General features: G+C 42.7%; 3 protein-coding genes across 3 annotated transcripts; all 3 read right to left on the reverse strand.

Moving 5' to 3' along the window:
• Positions 1 to 301: 301 nt before the first annotated feature.
• On the reverse strand, positions 302 to 6,917 carry LOC142971966 (major histocompatibility complex class I-related protein 1-like). Its single transcript, XM_076112718.1, has 5 exons — positions 6,776 to 6,917; positions 6,034 to 6,174; positions 2,646 to 2,939; positions 2,124 to 2,402; positions 302 to 663 (listed from the first exon to the last, which is right to left on the reverse strand). The coding sequence occupies exons 1-5, from the start codon at positions 6,915 to 6,917 to the stop codon at positions 302 to 304; spliced, it is 1,218 nt and encodes a 405-aa protein (XP_075968833.1).
• A 1,851-nt stretch (positions 6,918 to 8,768) lies between these two features.
• LOC142971967 (major histocompatibility complex class I-related protein 1-like) lies at positions 8,769 to 12,644 on the reverse strand. The gene is made up of 5 exons (XM_076112719.1): positions 12,533 to 12,644; positions 11,550 to 11,816; positions 11,028 to 11,306; positions 9,171 to 9,473; positions 8,769 to 8,887 (listed from the first exon to the last, which is right to left on the reverse strand). The coding sequence occupies exons 1-5, from the start codon at positions 12,579 to 12,581 to the stop codon at positions 8,769 to 8,771; spliced, it is 1,017 nt and encodes a 338-aa protein (XP_075968834.1). The 5' UTR covers positions 12,582 to 12,644.
• A 4,697-nt stretch (positions 12,645 to 17,341) lies between these two features.
• Positions 17,342 to 20,529, reverse strand: LOC142971968 (major histocompatibility complex class I-related protein 1-like). The gene is made up of 5 exons (XM_076112720.1): positions 20,481 to 20,529; positions 19,498 to 19,764; positions 18,976 to 19,254; positions 17,741 to 18,043; positions 17,342 to 17,457 (listed from the first exon to the last, which is right to left on the reverse strand). The coding sequence occupies exons 1-5, from the start codon at positions 20,527 to 20,529 to the stop codon at positions 17,342 to 17,344; spliced, it is 1,014 nt and encodes a 337-aa protein (XP_075968835.1).
• Between the last annotated feature and the right edge of the window lie 6,186 nt (positions 20,530 to 26,715).

Below are 26,715 nucleotides of genomic sequence, written 5' to 3' on the forward strand. Positions count from 1 at the left end.
GATGCAGAGTGCCAGAAGCAGCAGCAGTCCTACAACAACTCCAGTAACACCAGCAGCAGGAAACTCTGACGGAGAAACTGGAACACAAAACATTCACACGTTGTCTCTACCACAGATGATGAGAACAATGTTATCATAGAAATAATTGCCAAAACTATGAAAATAAGAGTCAGAAGAAGAGGATAAGAGGTCGCAAACCTGATTCTTCTATCAGGATTAAGAGGAGGGTTAAAGATTTAAAAGTCACAACAACTCGTCTGTTGAATTGACAACAAAATGCTTTTGGGCATAACCTCTGAAGTTATGATCCAGGTCTAGCGTTAGTTTTTAAACTTCCATCACATCTGATCTCAGTCTTACCCCAGTTGGTCCTGATCTGTGCTTTGTCCAGTTTGGTGACGATGACGTCCTCCACACCAGAGAAATGAAACACACAGTCGTACCTCCTCCAGTCTTCAGGTGCGACTGATGAAAGGATCAGGTCCACACTGATCTGGAAGGATCCATCGTGGTTGGGGAGGATCTCTCCGTGGTCCACGTCCTCGTGATGCTCCTCTCCATCTTTCCTCCAGTACATCATGGCTCTGTCAGGGTAGAAACCTGTAGCGTGGCAGCTGACTGGGGAGGAGGGAGTCTTCTGGAGGAGAGACACTGAGGGAAGGTCTAGGGATTTAAAAACAAACAAGAAAACTGTGTATAGGACTTAGGCTGGCATGTTATGCATCAATACAAATAAATCAGTTTAAAAGCATCAGTAAATATTGATGCACGTTACTTTCTTACCCTGGACAGTACACATGTCATGTGATTTAATTAAAATGCACATCATGCAGTCTACTTACACCACCAGGGGGAGCCTTATTCATGATAATACTACACTTACCGAATTAATACTAGTGAGGCACTGCAATAAATAGTATATTTAATATTAAACAATGACAACATCTGGGGGTTGTGAGATGTAAATAGAGAACAAAAAGCCTTGAACAGTTAATTTAAATTTGTTTTATTTTGAGGGTTTATATTTAAATTAAATTATTTGAGAGGTTTAGACAGGAAGTGTCTCTTTGTGTTTGTCTCTCTCACCTAGACACAACTGTTTGTAATGAATCTAAACCAAAGCCTTTAATCCTTACAATGCATTGTATTTTATAAGCTTAACATATGTGTTTTATTAAATGTAAAGATATGTAAATCAGTGAAAATAATACTGTTTAATAACCATGTTTTTCATGTACTGAATTTTAATTTAAGGACCATTCATCATTAAATCAATAATCTATTCATTGATATTCCTGAGTATCAGTCATGATCAATAAATATTGGTCCCAGCTCTAATTATTATTTATCTTAATATTAACATCCCAACATGAAGTACTGGGAGTTAAATGTATTCATGTATCAGATGCAGATGTGAATGATCTCACTTAGAGTCACTTTGAGGAACTTTAACTGATTATGAAACAGTCTCAGTCTAATACTGATGCCTCTGAGTGGGAACATTGACTATTTTTATATAGTGAATCTTAATGCTTGTCATCTGAGCCACCGGGTCAGATTTAGCGCAGAATTTGACAAAATCATGCAGGTTCTTCAGAAGGTCCACGGACAGACCATGATCCGGCTTCCCTGCAGGCTTTGGCCTTGAGCCAGCGTCGTTGGAAGGTGGAGAACTTTGCACCCGTCAGCGGCGGCTTCTCTTCCAGCCAGTAGAAGCGCTTCATCTTGCTGCTCCGCTGGGAGCCAACACAAACACCATGCTGCTGGAGGCCCAGGCCGTGTTACTGGGCCCGCTGGAGGGAATGGAGTCACGAGAGAACCAGAACCAGGAGTGCATGGAGCACACTGTCAGACCTCTGCTGCAGTAAAATGAGAGGTTTTCTAAAGGGACCCTGGTGCTCACAAACACGACCGCTTTTGTCCACATGGACCGCCAGAATCAACAAAAAGTTAAAGTTCATTGTAGTAGCTTTAAGTGAATAAAGTTATGAAATAAAAGTGGCGAGGACGCCAAGAATAAAAGAGATGAAGTGAGGTGAGAGAAACTATGTCCATATTTACTCTACATTAAAAACAGAAGAGGCGTGTGAACACTTTAGTGTCATCAGGTCACGTGAATCTACCTGTTCTCTGCAGAGAGCTCCTCCCAAATTGCAGATACATCTTCAGCCTGTCAGGACATTCGTGGATGTAGTAATTTTTATCGTATTCTAATTTGGCTTTGTCAGCATCCCATCTAAGTTTGGTGGTGAACGCCTGCTGTCTTGTTGCAGTCCACGTCAGCGTCTGCAGGTCCAACACAATGAAGTCTTCTCCATCATAACCATACTGACTAAAACCAATCACCTCTCCAGTCTCATCATCCCACTCACAGCCGCTCATCTTCTGTAAAATGTGGGCACCTGAGAGAGGTAGAGAGGGAGAAAGTGACATCGCAGCACAGACGATTATTAACACATAACATCACATCTTCACCACAGAGACACGCTGATCCACCAATTACTGGCTCTGTGGAAGCCACTTAACATCTGCTGGAAAACAGAGTGAAAGTCCATATTCTCTTCATCAAAAAGCACTGGCATGTGTTCATACAGGAAGCTACATCTCACCAGCTAAACGTTAAACATGAACATAAACAGACCTACCTCCAGTTTGGTTTAAGCGCTGCTTCAAGTCGTTAATGTAGGCTATGAAGAACTGATGAATGCCAAAACACTTCTGAGCATTCCCCTCAATGTGTTGTGGGTTTTCCTTCATCAAATCTCTCATCCAGTCCTGTTTGGGAGCCATGATATTGATGTTGCTGTCATAGTAACCCATCTGGACTTCATTGACCATCGTAAGACCCACAAACTCTGGAATGTTTGTGACTCCAGAAGTTGCAGTCAGGAAATATTTCAGGGAGTGTTTCACTGCAGAACAAAGAAGGTTTATTGGAACTTAATTTGTATAGAAATTATGGATATTAATGGTCGTCAATTAAAAACAGGGAGTATTTAAAAATATGTTCAATCACAATGAGCTACCTAAAGAATATGTTATAGACCCACTAACGTTACTAATTTTATGTTGTGACTTTGTGCATTGAGCAACGAGTCATGTAGATGGCCCGTGTACAATAAAAATATATTGTTTTATTGTAGCCTTATTTTAAATCATGTACTTTGGCCTTCTTACAGCAGATATTTGTTCATGTGATTGTGTACTTTAGGGAATTATTATTATTAGCTAGTCAACGTCTTGTAATAGTTGTCGTATATAATTTGATTTACAAACAATAATATATGGGGATAGCCTCTATCCTCCCTAAAGATACGGACATTACTTCACACAGAGGTTATGAACAACTTTTACTTTCCTCCACTAAAGCATGAATGCAGCATATGTGTCGTTCTGTAACGCACTGACGAGTAACCTACATGAGAACAATACATAGGCTGATCATGTGAAGTCAGTGTCAGATGGACACGTTTGAATAATGGAATTATTATAAACACAGTGTGACGGAGTGAAAGTGAAACTATGACTCCTGATGTCGCACTTTACAAAGTGACTGCAACGAGTTTTACAGCGACAATAATAACAGGAAACAGCGTAACGGTGAGAGTCACAGTGTGATCTTACCTGTAGATGCAACATGACAGAAGAGCAGCAACATAAATAACGTTTTCATGTTGATATGATAAGTAAACCTCAAGCTGAAGAGCGAGTCAGGTGATTGAACGTTCGCCTTTGATACCGGGCATGCGCAGTGTAGGCGTGGCGTTACCTTTTAGAGTCATAACATCGCCATATTTGGACATACAGTAGCCTACATGGTTTTCAATGAACAGGAAGTATGAAAAATTGTAATCTGAAAAGTAACTATAGCTGTCAGACAAATAAGAAGTACGATAATTCCCTCTTAAATTTAGTGGAGTAGAAGTTTATGCAACTTTATACTTCTAAATGGTAATACTACAAGTAGTACAAGTACCTCAGCTTTGTATGCAGCCTTGTGTTTGAATAATATTGCTTAGTTAGCGTACAGTCCTCCACTGTATAGACAGGTACAAAGGTACAACTAAAATAACTTTACATTCATGATGCAGCTATTGACTAAAACATATTTACAAAACTTGTATTCTGATGTTTCTACATATTTCTACAAATATACAGAGATGGAAGAAATACATATGTTGTACTTTAGTGAATGTAGCGATACCACAGTGTGTAAATACTGTTACAAGTAAAAAGTCCTGCATTCAATTTGTTTCTTTAGTAAAAGTGCAAAAGTATTAGCATCACAGTGTGCTCGAGGTGCTGCTTCTCTCCTAATGTCTGTGTGTGCATGGGAGGGGAGGGCCAGCTCTCAGATTCCTGGGTCTCTTGGTGTGAGCTGTGTTGTGCTCCAGCGGTTCCATTTGGCCAACAACGAACCAACCCTCACCCCACCCCCCTCTAAACCTCCATTAGACAACCTTTACAAGTCCTGCCTGCCAAGATCAGGTCTGATCCTGTCAACTCTTTGCTTATTAGATAAACATGAGGAGGTTGTAGAAATGTGACGGGCAAATACACGATGCAACTGAGCACAAAGCTGCAACAGGAAACTGGTGCAAAAGTGGTTACTCTCTCAAACGACTTCCCTTTTCAGACTAAGGCTACATCCACACTAATCCGTTTTCGTTTTAAAACAAAAACAATCTCCGTCCACACGGCGTTTCAGCATCGTTTTCGAAATGATCCCCGTCCAGACTATAAAGCTTACGAGTTGCATAGTTGGTGAAACGTTTAGGAAAATCGGAATCGGAGATCAGAAAAACATGATTCCTGAGCTTACTTCGTAGCCATGTTCTCGTATTACTGGTAGCGGAATCAGCTTTTTAAAGGTGCATGATAAAGACTTCAGACAGGGGAATATGGCGATGACAGCTGAGCGGAAGGATAAAAGGAAAACAATCATTACACATGGCTACACATTCTCATTAAAAAAACTGACACAAAGGGACTTCTAAAAGTCAACATGAGTTAGTTCCCACAACTGAACATGTGACTGTAACATTCAGTCATGCTGTCACTGAACCAGAGTGTTCAGAGTAATCTGGTTTCTAAAACTATTTGCATAGCTAGATGCCACTAGAGGTAAGTTGTAAAATATGTTTTGTGGAATTTGTGTGGACAGAGCCTTTAAGACAGTAGCCGAAAAATGCTTGGAGAAGAAGAACAGCAGGCAAACAAAAAGATATTTGGGCATTTCCTCTGCTCAAAATCGCCTGTGTTTATGTTTTCCTGACAAAGGAAGTAGTGTGATGTTGTTATATCACCGCTAAAAGTCATTATAATTATTGATGCATTGATTTATCTCTTTAATGTTGCAGCTGGTAAAGATGGAGTCAAACTACTTTATACTGCTGGGAAGCTTAATAGATAACACATCATAATAAGTTGATTTATACTTTGTAATCACCTGAATCTGCAAAGTATCTACAACCGTCAAACACATAGTGAAGTAAACAGTAGTTCAGTATTTCCCTCTGAAATCTAGTGGAGTAGAAGAGTAAAGTAGCATAACATGGAAATACTCAAGTAGGCAACTTCAAATACTACTTAAGTAGGACCTACAGTTAAGCAAATGTAGCTACTACTACTACTGAGTTACATTCCAGCACTGCAAACATATTTATACAAATTATAATGTATTGTAATGCTGTTGTTAAAGTCGCAGACAAACGGACCTACATCCTGTTCTCCTGCAGGATGCCGCTGCTGCTGCGTCCAGCAGCCTGAGGGGAGTGTGTTGAGTCAAATCTCGCGATATTTCCAGTGAGACCTCTTTTGTCATCACAAAGCCGTTTTGCACCCAGGCAAGAAGAGTATTGTAGAAAATGCACCCCAGTAATGACACCAACATGGAGGCAATTCCTACACATAGGAAGTATATGATAAACAACATTTCCAAGACCACAAAGACGTTTTCAGCTCGTTAAGTAATGAAGAAAATGACAAATAAAAAATCCTATTAAATGTCACAAATGATTCTAGGCCACCCACCGACTCCTCCCAGGAGTGGTGAGATGGAGTTCCAGACACCGATGCTGCCCATGCGGAACCTCTGTCCTATAGCCAGCTCCAGGTAGAGCAGAGGGAGGCCCTCAAACACCAGCGCTATCAGGTAGGGGATGAGGAATGCACCTGAAGGCATGAAGCAAACGTTGACCTCACAGTTAGTCAACCCCTCAAAGTCTTGGTCTTGTCTCGCTGCACTCTGGTCTTGCTCATGATTTGGTCTCGTTTTAGTGGTCTTGACTACAACACTTGTTTGAACCATGTTAAACAAATGCGTTATTATTACCTTAATCAAGCTATGTAAGGGAGATTTCTGGTTATGCTAATTGGTGCACTGCAATACTAAAATATCTCCAGAAATATAAATACATTTAGACACTAAGTGATCACTGTATTTTTTGGGCTGTTTTAATCAGTTACACCTGAATCAGGTCATTTAGGATTTTGTCTGGAACTATGAGGAAGTAAACACAGGAAACACTCCCTAATGTTCACCGCGATCAATCAAACACAGATAAAGTTAATACTTTTGTTATTGACTGGCCGAGTCCATTTGTTAATGACTAACTGAGGCAGAAAGAATCCACAGTGTTTGCATTTCTATTCAGTGTCTCATAATCCCAAAATAGTCTGAAAAATGTTATAAGTAAAGTGAACAAATAACACGTGTGATAAAACTTAACCAGCAAAGTTATTTAATCTGGTGCATCATATTATAGCATCTCACCTCCTCCATAGATTTGGCACAGGTAAGGAAAACACCAGACGTTTCCAATCCCCACAGCAAAGCCAATACATGTCAGCAGGTACTGAACCTTGTTGTCCCATTTGGGTCTCTCCTCCACCCCAGAGTCTTCTGCTTTGCCCATCCTCAGCCGGCAAAATGCACAATCCCAGCTCATCTCTGTCTTCCTCCCTTTAGTGGGCTGTCTTTACTGTTCAATTCAATTCATTTTGTATCGCCCATAATCACAAATTGACCTCGGAGGGCTTTACAATCTGTACACACGACATCCTCTGTCCCAGGACCCCTCACACCGTTACATGAAGAACTCCAAACAAAACCTTTAACGGTGAGAAAAAAGTAAGAAACCTCAGGGAGAGCAACAGAGGAGGGAAGTGTACAGAATGAACAACATAATAGAGTTATGTGGTATATTTTCAGGTCTTGCACGATACAGCGAAGACCCCAAGTGTATTTGTCTTAGATGAAAACCAGATGTGCAGGAGACCAGGGGCAGAAGGGGGGATGTGTAGAATGAGGAGGCCACATACATTCTCTTACGTTCCGCCCAGATGTAAACATAACATGTATCCTATATAAAGATGAAGCGAGAGCCCTAGAGGAGGGACTTTCAGATTCGACTTGAGACCTCCGGACGATCTAGACGTCCGTAATGGCATGTGTTGCTTGTTTGTATTAAACTTTATTATACCAGCAAGAATAGTGTCCACGGAGCATCCTTCCTCATCACTTCAACAGCACTGTCGCATGAAAGATACGACAGTTACAACACATTCAATGCATATGACATGAATGATTCATGGACTGTTGGTTAATCAGTAGCAGCTTTGAGTCACGGTTACAGAATTTATTGTTTTTTAAGAGGAAATCAGGCCACCGGGATTTCCTGTCAAAACACCGGGCATGATGATTTAATGGTTAAACTTGCCAAGTCTGTTGAAAATGTTAGCGTGCAAAGACTCAGATTAATGGATAACCTGGTGATGCTGTTTTAAATGTAGCACTGATCTAAAGCGCACCTTTTGGATGCAGTCAATAGAAAAGACACCAACACAACAGTTGTGCCGTAACAGAGATGTCTTTATTATTGTTAATACAACTAGAAAGGTTCACTCAGTGATTGAATAAATATAATGCATAATTTGCAAATCCCACTTGAACATGCAGCCATAACTGGCCACCCAAAATATAATGCAGTTTGCATTACACATCCATCAAACATGTAGAAAAAGTTCTGAAAACAGCAACAAAATGTAAACTGTGATATTGCAAAACTGTTAAAGATATCAAAAAGATGACTTATGCATTAATAGATTGCTGGACCATCAGGGGTGAGCTGACGACCGTTCATGTAAACATTGTCAAAAAACTGAACCAGAAAAAGGAGAGGACATCTGGAAAGCACCCAACCTCAGAGCACTTGGATGACCTCATAGAAGAGTTCCCATTAACTTCATAGGAGTGCTCCGACACAGGAAGATCACAAGCAAAGAAGGAACATATTGATTATATCTTCTCTCATGTTGGAAAAGGCAGCTGACAGAGAAAAAAACAAAGTATGTCTTCAAATATCCCCAAACCCTCCAAAATACTGTCTGCGTGTCGACCTCAAGGACCATGGACAGAAGAGGACCCATCCATCATCCGGTCTGTCACAGGTCAGAACAGATAAAAGGTGAGCCAACCATTGGTTCATCAGTGTGACTGAAGACCTGTTTGATGCTGCAGACTTTGCCACGACAACTCTGGACATTTCACTCTGTGTTTGCAGGAATGAATCCTGAAACAAAGAGACGTTACAATATTAAATGTTAAAGAAAATACAGAGTTTATGAAAAGAAACCAACAAAACACTTTTGCATGTTTAGCATGAATTTCACTGATTTCAGCTTTGACTGTAAATGTGGGAGAGCTCATACAGTATACGCAGTACGTCTTCTACTGTGTTGAATCCAACAGTGGAGTAAAAATGGCTTCACTCACCATTATTGTTCCTCCTCCAGATGAAGAGTCCAGCGATGCAGAGTGCCAGAAGCAGCAGCAGTCCTACAACAACTCCAGTAACACCAGCAGCAGGAAACTCTGACGGAGAAACTGGAACACAAAACATTCACACGTTGTCTCTACCACAGATGATGAGAACAATGTTATCATAGAAATAATTGCCAAAACTATGACAATAAGAGTCAGAAGAAGAGGATAAGAGGTCGCAAACCTGATTCTTCTATCAGGATTAAGAGGAGGGTTAAAGATTTAAAAGTCACAACAACTCGTCTGTTGAATTGACAACAAAATGCTTTTGGGCATAACCTCTGAAGTTATGATCCAGGTCTAGCGTTAGTTTTTAAACTTCCATCACATCTGATCTCAGTCTTACCCCAGTTGGTCCTGATCTGTGCTTTGTCCAGTTTGGTGACGATGACGTCCTCCACACCAGAGAGATGAAACACACAGTCGTACCTCCTCCAGTCTTCAGGTGCGACTGATGAAAGGATCAGGTCCACACTGATCTGGAAGGATCCATCGTGGTTGGGGAGGATCTCTCCGTGGTCCAGGTCCTCGTGATGCTCCTCTCCATCTTTCCTCCAGTACATCATGGCTCTGTCAGGGTAGAAACCTGTAGCGTGGCAGCTGACTGGGGAGGAGGGATTCTTCTGGAGGAGAGACACTGAGGGAAGGTCTAGGGATTTAAAAACAAACAAGAAAACTGTGTATAGGACTTAGGCTGGCATGTTATGCATCAATATAAATAAATCAGTTTAAAAGCATCAGTAAATATTGATGCACGTTACTTTCTTACCCTGGACAGTACACATGTCATGTGATTTAATTCAAATGCACATCATGCAGTCTACTTCCACCACCAGGGGGAGCCTTATTCATGATAATACTACACTTACCGAATTACTACTAGTGAGGCACTGCAATAAATAGTATATTTAATATTAAACAATGACAACATCTGGGGGTTGTGAGATGTAAATAGAGAGTAAAAATGAAGTCCTGCTACACAAATCTCTATTAATCATTGAGAATGTTTTTGTAATCTGTGCTTATTTGTGAAATAATGAATAATAGTTTGAACTCCAAAAGCCTTGAACAGTGAATTTAAATTTGTTTTATTTTGAGGGTTTATATTTAAAATAAGTTATTTGAGAGGTTTAGACAGGAAGTGTCTCTTTGTGTTTGTCTCTCTCACCTAGACACAACTGTTTGTAATGAATCTAAACCAAAGCCTTTAATCCTTACAATGCATTGTATTTTATAAGCTTAACATGTTATTTATTAAATGTAAAGATATGTAAATCAGTGAAAATAATACTGTTTAATAACCATGTTTTTCATGCACTAGATTTTAATTTAAGGACCATTCATCATTAAATCAATAATCTATTAATTGATATTCCTGAGTATCAGTCATCATCAATAAATATTGGTCCCAGCTCTAATTATTATTTATCTTAATATTAACATCTCAACATGAAGTACTGGGAGTTAAATGTGTTCATGTAGTAGATGCAGATGTGAATGATCTCACTTAAAGTCACGATGAGGAACTTTAACTGATTATGAAACAGTCTCAGTCTAATACTGATGCCTCTGAGTGGGAACATTGGCTATTTTTATATAGTGAATCTTAATGCTTGTCATCTGAGCCACCGGGTCAGATTTAGCGCAAATTTAGACAAAATCATGCAGGTTCCTCAGAAGCTCCACAGACAGACCATGATCCGGCTTCCCTGCAGGCTTTGGCCTTGAGCCAGCGTCGGTGGAAGGTGGAGAACTTTGCACCCGTCAGCGGCGGCTCCTCTTCCAGCCAGTAGAAGCGCTTCATCTTGCTGCTCCGCTGGGAGCCAACACAAACACCATGCTGCTGGAGGCCCAGGCCGTGTTACTGGGCCCGCTGGAGGGAATGGAGTCACGGGAGAACCAGAACCAGGAGTGCATGGAGCACACTGTCAGACCTCTGCTGCAGTAAAATGAGAGGTTTTCTAAAGGGACCCTGGTGCTCACAAACACGACCGTTTTTGTCCACATGGACCGCCAGAATCAACACAAAGTTAAAGTTCCTTCTAGTAGCTTTAAGTGAATAAAGTTATGAAATAAAAGTGGAGAGGACGCCAAGAATAAAAGAGATGAAGTGAGGTGAGAGAAACTATGTCCATATTTACTGTACATTAAAAACAGAAGAGGCGTGTGAACACTTTAGTGTCATCAGGTCACGTGACTCTACCTGTTCTCTGCAGAAAGCTCCTCCCATAGTGCAGATACTTCTTCAGCCAGTCAGGACATGTGTAGATGCAGTAATTTTTATCGTATTCTAATCTGGCTTTGTCAGCATCCCATCTAAGTTTGGTGCTGAACGCCTGCTGTCTTGGTGCAGTCCACGTCAGCGTCTGCAGGTCCAACACAAGGAAGTCTTCTCCATCATAACCATACTGATGAAAACCAATCACCTCTCCAGTCTCATCATCCCACTCACAGCCGTTCATCCTCTGTAAAATGTGGGCACCTGAGAGAGGTAGAGAGGGAGAAAGTGACATCGCAGCACAGACGATTATTAACACATAACATCACATCTTCACCACAGAGACACGCTGATCCACCAATTACTGGCTCTGTGGAAGCCACTCAACATCTGCTGGAAAACAGAGTGAAAGTCCATATTCTCTTCATCAAAAAGCACTGGCATGTGTTCATACAGGAAGCTACATCTCACCAGCTAAACGTTAAACATGAACATAAACAGGCCTACCTCCAGTTTGGTTTAAGCGCTGCTTCAAGCCGTCAAGGTTGGCTCTGAAGACCTGCTGATTGCTAAAACACCTCTGAGTATACAACTCCATGTGTTGTGGGTTATCCTTTATAAAATCTCTCACCCAGTCCTGTTTGGGCTCCGCGGTCTTGATGTTGCTGTCATAGTAACCCATCTTGACTTCATCGACCATCCCAATACCCACAAACTCTGGAATGTTTGTGACTCCAGAAGTTGCAGTCAGGACATATTTCAGGGAGTGTTTCACTGCAGAACAAAGAAGGTTTATTGGAACTGAATTTTTATACAAATTATGGATATTAATGGTCGTCAATTGCAAAAAAAGGGAGTATTTAAAAATATGTTAAATCACAATGAGCTACCTAAAGAATATGTTATAGACCCACTAACGTTACTAATTGTATGTTGTGACTTTGTGCATTGAGCAACGAGTCATGTAGATGGCCCGTGTACAATAATAATATATGTTTTATTGTAGCCTTATTTTAAATCATGTAACTTTGGCCTTCTTACAGCAGATATTTGTTCATTTTTGATTGTGTACTTTAGGGAATTATTATTATTAGCTAGTCAACGTCTTGCAATAGTTGTCGTATATAATTTGATTTACAAACAATAATATATGGGGATAGCCTCTATCCTCCCTAAAGATACGGACATTACTTCACACAGAGGTTATGAACAACTTTTACTTTCCTCCACTAAAGCATGAATGCAGCATATGTGTCGTTCTGTAACGCACTGACGAGTAACCTACATGAGAACAATACATAGGCTGATCATGTGAAGTCAGTGTCAGATGGACACGTTTGAATAATGGAATTATTATAAACACAGTGTGACGGAGTGAAAGTGAAACTATGACTCCTGATGTCGCACTTTACAAAGTGACTGCAACGAGTTTTACAGCGACAATAATAACAGGAAACAGCGTAACGGTGAGAGTCACAGTGTGATCTTACCTGTAGATGCAACATGACAGAAGAGCAGCAACATAAATAACGTTTTCATGTTGATATGATAAGTAAACCTCAAGCTGAAGAGCGAGTCAGGTGAATGAACGTTCACCTGTGATACCGGGCATGCGCAGTGTAGGCGTGGCGTTACCTTTAGAGTCATAACATCACCACATATGGACATACAGTACATGGTTTTCAATGAACAGGAAGTATGAAAAATTTTAATCTGAAAAGTAACTATAGCTGTCAGACTAATAAGAAGTATGATAATTCCCTCTTAAATTTAGTGGAGTAGAAGTTTATGCAACTTTATACTTCTAAATGTGTCATGCCATTTCTAAATGGTAATACTACAAGTAGTACAAGTACCTCAACTTTGTATGCAGCCTTGTGTTTGAATAATATTGCTTAGTTAGCGTACAGTCCTCCACTGTATAGACAGGTACAAAGGTACAACAACAATAACTTTACATTCATGATGCAGCTATTGACTAAAACATATTTTTTACAATACTTTTATTTTGATGTTTCTACATATTTCTACAAATATACAGAGATGGAAGAAGTACATATATTGTACTTAAATCAATGTAGTGATACCACAGTGTGTAAATACTGTTACAAGTAAAAAGTCCTACATTTAAAATATTTCTTTAGTAAAAGTGCAAAAGTATTAGCATCACAATAGATCACAATAATATAATACATTTAATTAATCTGGTGCATCATATTATAGCATCTCACCTCCTCCATAGATTTGGCACAGGTAAGGAAAACACCAGACGTTTCCAATCCCCACTGCAAAGCCAATACATGTCAGCAGGTACTGAACCTTGTTGTCCCATTTGGGTCTCTCCTCCACCCCAGAGTCTTCTGCTTTGCCCATCCTCAGCCGGCAAAAAGCACAATCCCAGCTCGTCTCTGTCTTCCTCCCTTTAGTGGGCTGTCTTTACTGTTCAATTCAATTTATTTTGTGTCGCCCAAAATCACAAATTGACCTCAGAGGGCTTTACAATCTGTACAAACACGACATCCTCTGTCCCAGGACCCTCACACCGGTACAGGAAGAACTCCAAACAAAACCTTTAACGCCGAGAAAAAAGTAAGAAACCTCAGGGAGAGCAACAGAGGAGGGAAGTGTACAGAATGAACAACATAATAGAGTTACAACACATTCAATGCATATGACATGAATGATTCATGGACTGTTGGTTAATCAGTAGCAGCTTTGAGTCACGGTTACAGAATTTATTGTTTTTTCAGAGGAAATCAGGCCACCGGGATTTCCTGTCAAAACACCGGGCATGATGATTTAATGGTTAAACTTGCCAAGTCTGTTGAAAATGTTAGCGTGCAAAGACTCAGATTAATGGATAACCTGGTGATGCTGTTTTAAATGTAGCACTGATCTAAAGCGCACCTTTTGGATGCAGTCAATAGAAAAGACACCAACACAACAGTTGTACTGTAACAGAGATGTCTTTATTATTGTTAATACAACTAGAAAGGTTCACTCAGTGATTGAATTAATATAACCCATCATTTGCAAATCCCTCTTGAACATGCAGCCATAACTGGCCACCCAAAATATAATGCAGTTTGCATTACACATCCATTAAACATGTAGAAAAAGTTATGAAAACAGCACCAAATGTAAACTGTGATATTGCAAAACTGTTAAAGATATCAAAAATACTAAATTATCTTATTAATCATCTACAACTCCTTAATAATTGGTTTGTAAAATATATAATACTTCATTTACAAATGGGGAATCCATTATTTATAAAATATGAAAACACAATAATCAGCGGTGTATAAAGTACCCAAAAGCCATACTTGAGTAAAAGTAAAGATACCTTACTGGAAAATGACTCCAGTAAAAGTAAAAGTCACCTATTAGAATACTACTTGAGTAAAAGTCTTAAAGTATCTGATATTTATTGTACTTAAGTATCAAAAGTAATTTTCTGATATTAAATGTACTTAAGTATTGAAAGTAAAAGTACAAGTAAATGCTGTTAATAAAGCAAAGGGTCAGAATTTTGAGAATTATGAAGTTTATTCTTTTAAGTGCTGTGGCACCATGACCAAGGACATGGAGCTGTGTTGACAATAATTGTGTTGGCTGTGATCCATCCAGGAGCAACAATGTTCAACATAATATATTGTACATAAATATACTTTTGCATCTACTATGAACTTATCATCATAAATCTCCGAAAAGCAATATGACACTATGAAGGAGTTGTAACAGTGCGTTTATAAGTATGCTCATTCCGACTAGAGGATGTAGAGGGCAAATGCATAATGTTGTGTTCAGCAGAAAATATCCACTTGATGCATCAGGTCAGTGTTGTGAGAAAGGACACCTGCCTTGTGAACTCCTATGGGCCTGATTTGAACACAATAGGCAAAGGTTTGTCTCAAGCTGAATCTGCAATTGGGCGACTGCTACCATCATAACTCCATCTGATCATCCACAAAACGACTCAAATATCAAAACATGATCAATACTAAAGTAACAACCCAGTCATTACTTGAAACTGAACAATGTCCTGTTCATCTTCAAAAGAAGTTGGTTTTCAAAATTGCGAGAATTCCGTCTCGCTCTTCTTGGGCTGAAGACTAGTCCTGCGATGCTAACTAGCCTTTCACAGGCCGCTGAGGCAGGTAGAGGTGTGTTCAGCTGCACAGACAACTTGCGCACAGCTGGGAAGGATTCCCCTAATGCTAACCCTAATGCTAACCCTAATGCTAACACTAATGCTAACACTAATGCTGCGCTCTCGCGGCTCCTGTCGATCCTATGGTGTGGTGGCTAGCTAACATTAAGTTAGCTAACGTTAGCCAACTAGTGCTGCAATGATTATAGCTAAGATGACTCAAATCAACACAATCTCACAACTGTCAACACTTCCTCAGCTCACTAACTCGCCAGCGATCTGTCTACTACACTAATTGTCTCATTTGATTTACGATAGCTAGCGAACGTTAGCCTAACATACACCATGTATAGCTAAATTAGAAGATCAGACACCTGTCTCCCCCCCTCCCCCGCCAAAGATATACTCCAATCCTGTGGGGATTCATCTTAATTTACCTCAATGTGTTTCCTGAGGTTGGATGGGGAGTTTTTGAATGCCAATAGTTCAGTAGATTTGGGTAATAAGAGGCTGCACTGTCACCTCACAGCAAGAGGGACCCGGGTTCGACCCCCGATCCCGGGTGGTCCTTCTGTGTGGAGTTTGCACGTTCTCCCCGTTGCAGCGTGGGTTCCCTCCGGGTTCTCCGGCTTCCTCCCACAGTCCAAAGACATGCAGCTTAGGTTATTTGGAGACTCGAAATTGCCCGTAGGTGTGAATGTGAGCGTGAATGTTTGTCTGTCTCTATATGTGCCCTGCGATGAACTGGCGACCTGTCCAGGGTGTACCCTGCCTTCGCCCAATGTTAGCTGGGATCGGCTCCAGCGCCCCGCGACCCTCAACAGGATAAGCGGTTTGGATAATGGATGGATGGGTAAGAAGAGGCACTTCATCCGGTATGAAGAATCTTTCACTCCAACATAAGAAAACATTTCTTGCAAATATGGCCACGGGTGTTGGTCTTCGTCACCACCGTAGTTTGTTGCGGGAGTAGCAGGTGCTTCCATTTCTGCTTCCGTCATGAAATCAGTCATCGCAGAGTGGAATTCTGCTCATGTAGTCTCGCTAGCTATAGCATATAGCATCCTGGGCATCACTGGGAACCTAAACACCGCGGCTTTGAGAGCACTTGTTTGCAATTGCGCATTAACGTGATTAACCAATGATTTAACCTGCAAGCTAGGACCACTGATTCACCAAACCTGCTTGTTACAGTCTCTGTTCCACCACAGTCCCCGACGCTGGTCTCATGATTAATTTTGTTTCTAAAGATTGATTTGATTTTGTAGAGAGTAACGAAGGTTTCAGGGGAAATGTATCGGAGTAAAAGTATCAGTTTTCTTTGCAAAATGTAGTGAAGTAAAAGTGAAAGTCAACAGAAATATAAATAGTAAAGTAAAGTACAGATATCCAAAAAAACGACTTAAGTACAGTAACAAAGTATTTCTTCTTCGTTACTATACACCACTAACAATAATGAAACACATAATAGACAAGCTTATTAATCAAGAATAAAACATTTGTTACTGTTATGAACTGCATACAAATTAATTATTAATGTAGGAACAATGCTTTATAAATGATAAATTCAGTGTTTACTCATACTTAACTAATGCTTCATAGTGTGTTACCAATAAATGCTTTGTAAGGCATAAATAGTCCTCACTTTAGATGAGGTCTATTTAAAATACTTAATAAATGCTTTGTAAGGCATAGATAGTCGGTAAAGTATGCCTTGTGAAAGTAAGGGTGGTCTTCAAATATCCCCAAACCCTCCAAAATACTGTCTGCGTGTCGACCTCAAGGACCATGGACAGAAGAGGACCCATCCATCATCCGGTCTGTCACAGGTCAGAAGAGATAAAAGGTGAGCCAACCATTGGTTCATCAGTGTGACTGAAGACCTGTTTGATGCTGCAGACTTTGCCACGACACCTCTGGACATTTCACTCTGTGTTTGCAGGAATGAATCCTGAAATAAAGAGACGTTACAATATTAAATGTTGAAGAAAGTACAGAGTTTATGAAAAGAAACCAACAAAACACTTTTGCATATTTAGCATGAATTTCACTGATTTCAGCTTTGACTGTAAATGTGGGAGAGCTCATACAGTATACACAGTACGTCTTCTACTGTGTTGAATCCAACAGTGGAGTAAAAATGGCTTCACTCACCATTATTGTTCCTCCTCCAGATGAAGAGTCCAGCGATGCAGAGTGCCAGAAGCAGCAGCAGTCCTACAACAACTCCAGTAACACCAGCAGGAAACTCTGACGGAGAAACTGGAACACAAAACATTCACACGTTGTCTCTACCACAGATGATGAGAACAATGTTATCATAGAAATAATTGCCCAAACTATGAAAATAAGAATCAGAAGAAGAGGATAAGAGGTCCCAAACCTGATTCTTCTATCAGGATTAAGAGGAGGGTTAAAGATTTAAAAGTCACAACAACTCGTCTGTTGAATTGACAACAAAATGCTTTTGGGCATAACCTCTGAAGTTATGATCCAGGTCTAGCGTTAGTTTTTAAACTTCCATCACATCTGATCTCAGTCTTACCCCAGTTGGTCCTGATCTGTGCTTTGTCCAGTTTGGTGACGATGTCGTCCTCCACACCAGAGAGATGAAACACACAGTCGTACCTCCTCCAGTCTTCAGGTGCGACTGATGAAAGGATCAGGTCCACACTGATCTGGAAGGATCCATCGTGGTTGGGGAGGATCTCTCCGTGGTCCACGTCCTCGTGATGCTCCTCTCCATCTTTCCTCCAGTACATCATGGCTCTGTCAGGGTAGAAACCTGTAGCGTGGCAGCTGACTGGGGAGGAGGGAGTCTTCTGGAGGAGAGACACTGAGGGAAGGTCTAGGGATTTAAAAACAAACAAGAAAACTGTGTATAGGACTTAGGCTGGCATGTTATGCATCAATAAAAATAAATCAGTTTAAAAGCATCAGTAAATATTGATGCACGTTACTTTCTTAACCTGGACAGTACACATGTCATGTGATTTAATTCAAATGCACATCATGCAGTCTACTTACACCACCAGGGGGAGCCTTATTCATGATAATACTACACTTACCGAATTACTACTAGTGAGGCACTGCAATAAATAGTATATTTAATATTAAACAATGACAACATCTGGGGGTTGTGAGATGTAAATGCAGAACAAAAAGCCTTGAACAGTTAATTTAAATTTGTTTTATTTTGAGGGTTTATATTAAATTAAGTTATTTGAGAGGTTTAGACAGGAAGTGTCTCTTTGTGTTTGTCTCTCTCACCTAGACACAACTGTTTGTAATGAATCTAAACCAAAGCCTTTAATCCTTACAATGCATTGTATTTTATAAGCTTAACATGTGTTTTTTATTAAATGTAAAGATATGTAAATCAGTGAAAATAATACTGTTTAATAACCATGTTTTTCATGTACTGAATTTTAATTTAAGGACCATTCATCATTAAATCAATAATCTATTCATTGATATTCCTGAGTATCAGCAATCATCAATAAATTATTATTTATCTTAATATTAACATCCCAACATGAAGTACTGGGAGATGAATGTGTTCATGTACCAGATGTGAATGATCTCACTTAGAGTCACTTTGAAGAACTTTAATTAGCTTTAAGTGAATAAAGTTATGAAATAAAAGTGGAGAGGACGCCAAGAATGAAAGAGATGAAGTGAGGTGAGTGAAACTATGTCCATATTTACTGTACATTAAAACAGAAGAGGCGTATGAACACTTTAGTGTCCTTTAAAGAGGATCAGGTCACGTGAATCTACCTGTTCTCTGCAGAGAGCTCCTCCCACAGTGCACATACGTCTTCAGCCAGTGAGGACATTCGTGGTTGAAGTAATGTTTCTCGTATTCTAAGCTGGCTTTGTCAGCATCCCATCTAAGTTTGGTGCTGAACGCCTGCTGTCTTGGTGCAGTCCACGTCAGCGTCTGCAGGTCCAATACAATGAAGTCTTCTCCATCATAACCATACTGATGAAAACCAATCACCTCTCCAGTCTCATCATCCCACTCACAGCCGTTCATCCTCTGTAAAATGTGGGCACCTGAGAGAGGTAGAGAGGGAGAAAGTGACATCGCAGCACAGACGATTATTAACACATAACATCACATCTTCACCACAGAGACACGCTGATCCACCAATTACTGGCTCTGTGGAAGCTACTCAACATCTGCTGGAAAACAGAGTGAAAGTCCATATTCTCTTCATCAAAAAGCACTGGCATGTGTTCATACAGGAAGCTACATCTCAGCAGCTAAACGTTAAACATGAACATCAACAGACCTACCTCCAGTTTGGTTTAAGCGCTGCTTCAAGTCGTCAAGGTTGGCGCTGAAGAACTGCTGCTCACTCAAACACATCTGAACATACCACTCCATGTGTTGTGGGTTATCCTTTAGCAAATCTCTCATCCAGTCCTGTTTGGGCTCCGGGTTCTTGCTGTTGCTGTCACAGTAACCCATCTGGACTTCATTGACCATCCCAAAACCCACAAACTCTGGAATGTTGGTGACTCCAGAAGTTGCAGTCAGGACATATTTCAGGGAGTGTTTCACTGCAGAACAAAGAAGGTTTATGGGAACTTAATTTGTATACAAATGATGGATATTAATGGTCGTCAATTACAAAAAAAAGGAGAATTTAAAAATATGTTAAATCACAATGAGCTACCTAAAGAATATGTTATAGACCCACTAACGTTACTAATTGTATGTTGTGACTTTGTGCATTGAGCAACGAGTCATGTAGATGGCCCGTGTACAATAATAATGTATGTTTTATTGTAGCCTTATTTTAAATCATGTAACTTTGGCCTTCTTACAGCAGATATTTGTTCATTTGCGATTGTGTACTTTAGGGAATTATTATTATTAGCTAGTCAACGTCTTGTAATAGTTGTCGTATATAATTTGATTTACAAACAATAATATATGGGGATAGCCTCTATCCTCCCTAAAGATACGGACATTACTTCACACAGAGGTTATGAACAACTTTTACTTTCCTCCACTAAAGCATGAATGCAGCATATGTGTCGTTCTGTAACGCACTGACGAGTAACCTACATGAGAACAATACATAGGCTGATCATGTGAAGTCAGTGTCAGATGGACACGTTTGAATAACGGAATTATTATAAACACAGTGTGACGGAGTGAAAGTGAAACTATGACTCCTGATGTCGCACTTTATAAAGTGACTGCAACGAGTTTTACAGCGACAATAATAACAGGAAACAGCGTAACGGTGAGAGTCACAGTGTGATCTTACCTGTAGATGCAACATGACAGAAGAGCAGCAACATAAATAACGTTTTCATGTTGATATGATAAGTAAACCTCAAGGTGAAGAGCGTGTCAGGTGAATGAACGTTCACCTTTGATACCGGGCATGCGCAGTGTAGGGTGTGGCGTGACCTTTGAGTCACAACGAAAAAAATAGTCAAAATCACCACATTTGGATAAACAATGAACAGGAAGTATGAACAATTGTAATCTAAAAAGTAACTATAGCTGTCAGACTAATAAGAAGTATGATAATTCCCTCTTAAATTTAGTGGAGTAGAAGTTTATGCAACTTTATACTTCTAAATGGTAATACTACAAGTAGTACAAGTACCTCAGCTTTGTATGTAACTATGTGTTTGAATAATATTGCTTAGTTAGCGTACAGTCCTCCACTGTATAGACAGGTACAAAGGTACAACAAAAATAGCTTTACATTCATGATGCAGCTATTGACTAAAACATATTTTAACAAAACTTGTATTCTGATGTTTCTACATATTTCTACAAATATACAGAGCTGGAAGAAGTACAGATATTGTACTTTAGTGAATGCAGCGATACCACAGTGTGTAAATACTGTTACAAGTAAAAAGTCCTGCATTCTATTTGTTTCTTTGGTAAAAGTGCAAAAGTATTAGCATCACAATCTGTAGTATGAAGTACCAAAAGTAAAGGTACTCTATGCAGAATGGTCCATTTTAGAATCATATATTATATTACTGTATTATAATTATTGATGCATTGATTTATCTCTTTAATGTTGCAGCTGGTAAAGATGGAGTCAAACTACTTTATACTGCTGGGAAGCTTAATAGATAACACATCATTATAAGTTGATTTATACTTTGTAATCACCTGAATCTGCAAAGTATCTACAACCGTCAAACACATAGTGAAGTAAACAGTAGTTCAGTATTTCCCTCTGAAATCTAGTGGAGTAGAAGAGTAAAGTAGCATAACATGGAAATACTCAAGTAGGCAACTTCAAATATAGGACCTACAGTATTTAAATATATGTAACTACAACTACTGAGTTACATTCCAGCACTGCAAACATATTTATACAAATTATAATGTATTGTAATGCTGTTGTTAAAGTCGCAGACAAACGGACCTACATTCTGTTCTCCTGCAGGATGCCGCTGCTGCTGCCTCCAGCAGCCTGAGGTGAGTGTGTTGAGTCAAATCTCGCGATATTTCCAGTGAGACCTCTTATATCATCACAAAGCCGTTTTGCATCCAGGCAAGAAGAGTATTGTCGAAAATGCACCCCAGTAATGACACCAACATGGAGGCAATTCCTACACATAGGAAGTATACGATAAACAACATTTCCAATACCACAAAGACGTTTTCAGCTCGTTAAATAATGAAGAAAATGATAAAATAAAAAATCCTATTAAATGTCACAAATGATTCTCGGCCACCCACCGACTCCTCCCAGGAGTGGTGTGTCACAGTTCAGCTCCACACCCTCCTCACTCTTATTGTCAGTCACTCCCTCCTCATTAGTCTAAACTCCCTTCACCTGTTCACTCACCTGCCTCTGATCAGTAATCAAGCCCCTATATAGACTCCTGACTCCCAGACACATTTGCCAGATTGTTCTTCGGTTCTATGCCAGACTCTCCAGCACACTCTCACGGACTGATCTCCTGTTACCGATCCTGCCTGCCCCTGTTCTACCCGCCTTGCCTGACTCCCGGTAAACCCACCAGCCTTCTGATCCTGACCCTGTTTGAACTCTGCCTGCCATATTTCAAGTTGGTAATAAAAGCCAAAGATCTCTGGAATCCGGTGTGTTGCATTTGGGTCCATATACAAACCCGTTACATTACAATCTGGCCAGTCATGGACCCAGCACACACCCCTGCACCAGTGAGCCGTTTCGAGAGTATCGAGGGGGCTCTCCAGCAGCATGAGGCACTGATGACCAACATCGCCACTGAGACACGTCAGTCAGCAGCAACACAGGAGCAAGCTATGGCTGCATTAGCCACTCAGGTCCAACAACTAACAGCAGCCCTGACCCAGCATGTAGTCTCAGCTTCGCCTCCTGCCCCTCCGACGCCTGCTCCAGCACACGAGCCCCGTGTGGGAACCCCAGAGCGCTATGCTGGAGAACCTGCGGGCTGCAACCCATTCGTCACCAACTGCTCCATCTTGTTTTCCCTACAGCCCTACACGTTTGCCTCGGAGGAAGCTAAAGTAGCCTTCACAATCAACCACCTGACAGGCAGAGCATGACTCTGGGGCACCGCTGAATGGGAGAGGCGCACGCCAGCCTGCTCTTCGTTCCTGGCTTTTTCTGCGGAGCTACGCAAGGTGTTCGGGGCGGTCTCCAAGGGTCCTGATCCTAACGGGGGACTTATGGAACTGCGTCAGGGAGACCGGACAGTTGCTGACTATGACATTGAGTTTCGTACGAGAGCACGCCTTAGCGACTGGAACTCGGCAGCACAGTGTGAGGTTTTTTTGGCTGGACTCGCTGGGTATATTAAAGATGAACTGATTTCTTTTGATTTAACTGCCAACCTGGATGGCTTAATTGAACTGACTTCCCGAGTGGACAGACGCACACAGGCAAGGCGACAGGAGCGACGCAAGGGAGAGACAGATCGCCAGTCTTCCATCCGGCCTCGAGGTCCTCCAGCAGCTACCAGCATCATCCCAGGGCCTCAACCTGGGGGCATTGAACCCATGCAGGTGGGGCGCACCAGTGTCACTCCAGAGGAGCGTGAGCGTCGCCACCGGGGAAATCTTTGCCTGTACTGTGGCCAGGCTGGTCACTTTATATCCCGGTGCCCAGCAAAAGGGCATGGCTCGCCAGTAGTAGGGGAGGTACTGGTGAGCCGAACCACAAGACTCTCTCCCAACCAAAGACCCCTTTGCCACGTTCAGCTTCTGCTCGCGAACGGATCCCAGACCCTCACTACGCTCATTGACTCTGGCGCTGATGACAGCATCATTGATGAGGACCTAGCCCGTCAGCTGGGTATCAACCGGGTACCTCTGCCATGCCCTATTCCTGCCAGCGCCCTGGATGGCCACCTACTGGGGACAGTGACTCACCAGACCATGCCAATCCGTATGCTCCTGTCTGGTAACCACCATGAGACTATCCGGTTTCTTGTCCTGCTGTCACCCCAGCATCCATTAATCCTGGGTTACTCCTGGCTCCGCCGCCATAACCCCCACATAGACTGGGCCACAGGAGCCATCCTGGGGTGGAGCTCATCCTGTCACCTGATTTGCCTGAAACAAGCTGCTGCACCCCGGCAGTCAGTCTGTTCCAGCTCTGCTTCGGACCTGTCAGGGGTGCCTACTGAATACCATGACTATCGGGAGGTATTCAGTAAGGTCAGGGCCTCATCTCCGCCTCCACATCGCCCCTACGATTGCGCCATTGACCTGCAACCAGGTACCACTCCACCCAGGGGTCGCCTGTATTCCTTATCTGCACCTGAAAGAGAGACCATGGAGGCATACATAAATTCCTCTCTAGCTGCTGGGATCATCCGTCCCTCTTCTTCACCTGCTGGTGCGGGGTTCTTCTTCGTGGGAAAGAAGGACAAGTCACTGAGGCCTTGCATTGACTACAGGGGCCTCAACGACATTACCATCAAGAACCGCTACCCACTCCCACTCATCTCTTCTGCCTTTGAGTTGCTGCGGGGGGCTACCATCTTCACCAAGCTAGACCTGCGTAACGCCTATCATTTGGTCCGGATCCGAGAGGGTGACGAGTGGAAGACGGCTTTCAACACCCCCACTGGACATTATGAATACCTGGTCATGCCCTTCGGTCTCACCAATGCCCCAGCTGTCTTCCAGGCCCTGGTGAATGATGTGCTGAGAGACATGTTAAACAAGCAGGTGTTCGTCTACCTTGACGACATTCTGATTTTCTCCAGGTCCCAAGAGGAGCACATTCACCATGTCCAAGCAGTCCTTCAACGCCTCCTAAATAATTCTCTGTTCATTAAGGCAGAGAAGTGTGAAGCTGTTACGTCCTGGCCCGTCCCTGACTCGCGTAAACAGCTGCAATGATTCCTGGGGTTTGCTAACTTCTACCGGAGGTTCATCCGTGGCTATAGCACCGTGGCTGCCCCACTCACGGCCCTTACCTCATCCAAAGTGCTGTTCCAGTGGTCACCCTCGGCTGAGGAGGCCTTCCAGAACCTTAAGGCCCGGTTTACCTCTGCCCCTATCCTCCAAGTTCCTGACCCAGAGAGACAGTTCGTTGTGGAGGTGGATGCCTCCGATGTTGGGGTGGGGGCCATCCTATCCCAGCGGGCTGCCAGCGACCAGAAACTCCACCCCTGTGCCTTCTTTTCTAGGCGGGTCTCACCTGCTGAAAGAAACTATGACATTGGTAACCGAGAGCTGCTAGCTGTTAAGCTGGCCCTTGAGGAGTGGCGTCACTGGCTTGAGGGGACCAGCCTGCCCTTTTTGGTATGGACTGATCACAAGAACCTCAAGTACATTCAGTCTGCCAAGAGACTGAACTCTCGGCAAGCCAGATGGTCCCTGTTTTTTACCCGATTCAACTTTTCCCTCTGTTACCGGCCCGGTACCCGCAACATCAAGCCTGACGCCCTGTCCCGCCAGTTTGTTGATAAGGGCGATTCCACCCCCTTGCAATGACAATATCCTTTCTGCCCCTGTCTTGGTTGCTTCAGTCACCTGGGAGGTAGAGGAGAGAGTCAAGGCCGCCCTGGAGGACCAGCCCGGTCCTAGCTCCTGCCCTCCTGACCGCCTGTTCGTCCCTCAGACCCTGAGGTCCGACGTCCTCCAGTGGGCCCACAGCTCCAAACTCACTTGCCACCCCGGGAGCCAGCGTACCAGGGATGCTCTGCGGCAGAGGTTCTGGTGGGCTACTCTGGAGAAAGACACCCGGGAGTTCGTCAATGCCTGTCCTGTCTGCAACCAGCACAAGCCATCCCACCAGGCTCCCGCTGGTTTCCTGCAACCTCTGTCTGTGCCCCATCGGCCCTGGTCCCACATCTCCTTGGACTTTGTTATCGGTCTACCACTGTCCAACAAACATACCACCATCCTGACAGTGGTAGATCGGTTCAGCAAGATGGCCCACTTTGTACCCTTGCCCAAGCTCCCCTCGGCTAAAGAGACTGCTGAGCTGGTCCTGCTGCATGTCTTCCGGCTCCATGGTCTCCCCACTGACGTGGTTTCTGACCGGGGACCTCAGTTTACATCCGTGTTCTGGAGGGAGTTCTGCACACTCATCGGGGCCACAGCCAGCCTGTCATCTGGATACCACCCTCAATCTAACGGCCAGACTGAGCGCAAGAACCAGGAGATGCAGACGGCTCTACGGTGCTTGGTCTCCAAGCATCCATCGTCCTGGTCCCAGCAGCTCCTGTGGGTGGAGTACGCCCACAACACCCTGACCAGCTCTGCCACTGGAATGTCCCCGTTTCAGTGCGCCTACAGTTTTCAACCGCCACTGTTTTCGGCCCTGGAGAAAGAGGTTTCCTGCCCCTCTCCCCTTCGTCCGGCGCTGCCGCCGTACCTGGACCGAGGCCAGAGTTGCGCTCGTCCGATCAGCCAACCGGTACTCCACAGCAGTCAACCGGCGTCGCTCCAAAGCCCCCATCTACCAGGCTGGTCAGAAAGTGTGGCTATCGACCTAGGACCTACCCTTGTGGGTAGAGTCTAAGAAGTTGGCACCCAGGTTCATTGGGCCATTCGAGATCCTGAAGGTCATCAATCCAGCGGCAGTGAGGCTCAAGCTGCCCCGGACCATGCGGGTCCACCCGTCATTCCACGTCTCCAAGTTGAAGCCGGTTCGAGAGTGCACACTGGTTCCTGCTGTACAGCCTCCGCCACCACCTCGATTCATCGATGGAGGGCTTACCTACACGGTTCGCCGCCTGCTTCGTTCCCGCCGCCGTGGGAGAGGCCTGCAATACCTGGTCGACTGGGAGGGCTACGGTCCAGAAGAAAGATCCTGGGTCCCAGCTCGTCACGTTTTGGATGCCCCTCTCATCAGGGAGTTTCACCGCCGCCATCCTGACCAGCCCTATTTGAAGTTGGTAATAAAAGCCAAAGATCTCTGGAATCCGGTGTGTTGCATTTGGGTCCATATACAAACCCGTTACATGGTGAGATGGAGTTCCAGACACCGATGCTGCCCATGCGGAACCTCTGTCCTAAAGCCAGCTCCAGGTACCCTCAAACACCAGCGCTATCAGGTA

The sequence above is a fragment of the Anarhichas minor genome, unplaced genomic scaffold (genome assembly GCF_050575085.1).
Source record: "Anarhichas minor isolate MPS153535 unplaced genomic scaffold, ASM5057508v1 ptg000051l, whole genome shotgun sequence".
Lineage (NCBI taxonomy): Eukaryota > Metazoa > Chordata > Actinopteri > Perciformes > Anarhichadidae > Anarhichas > Anarhichas minor.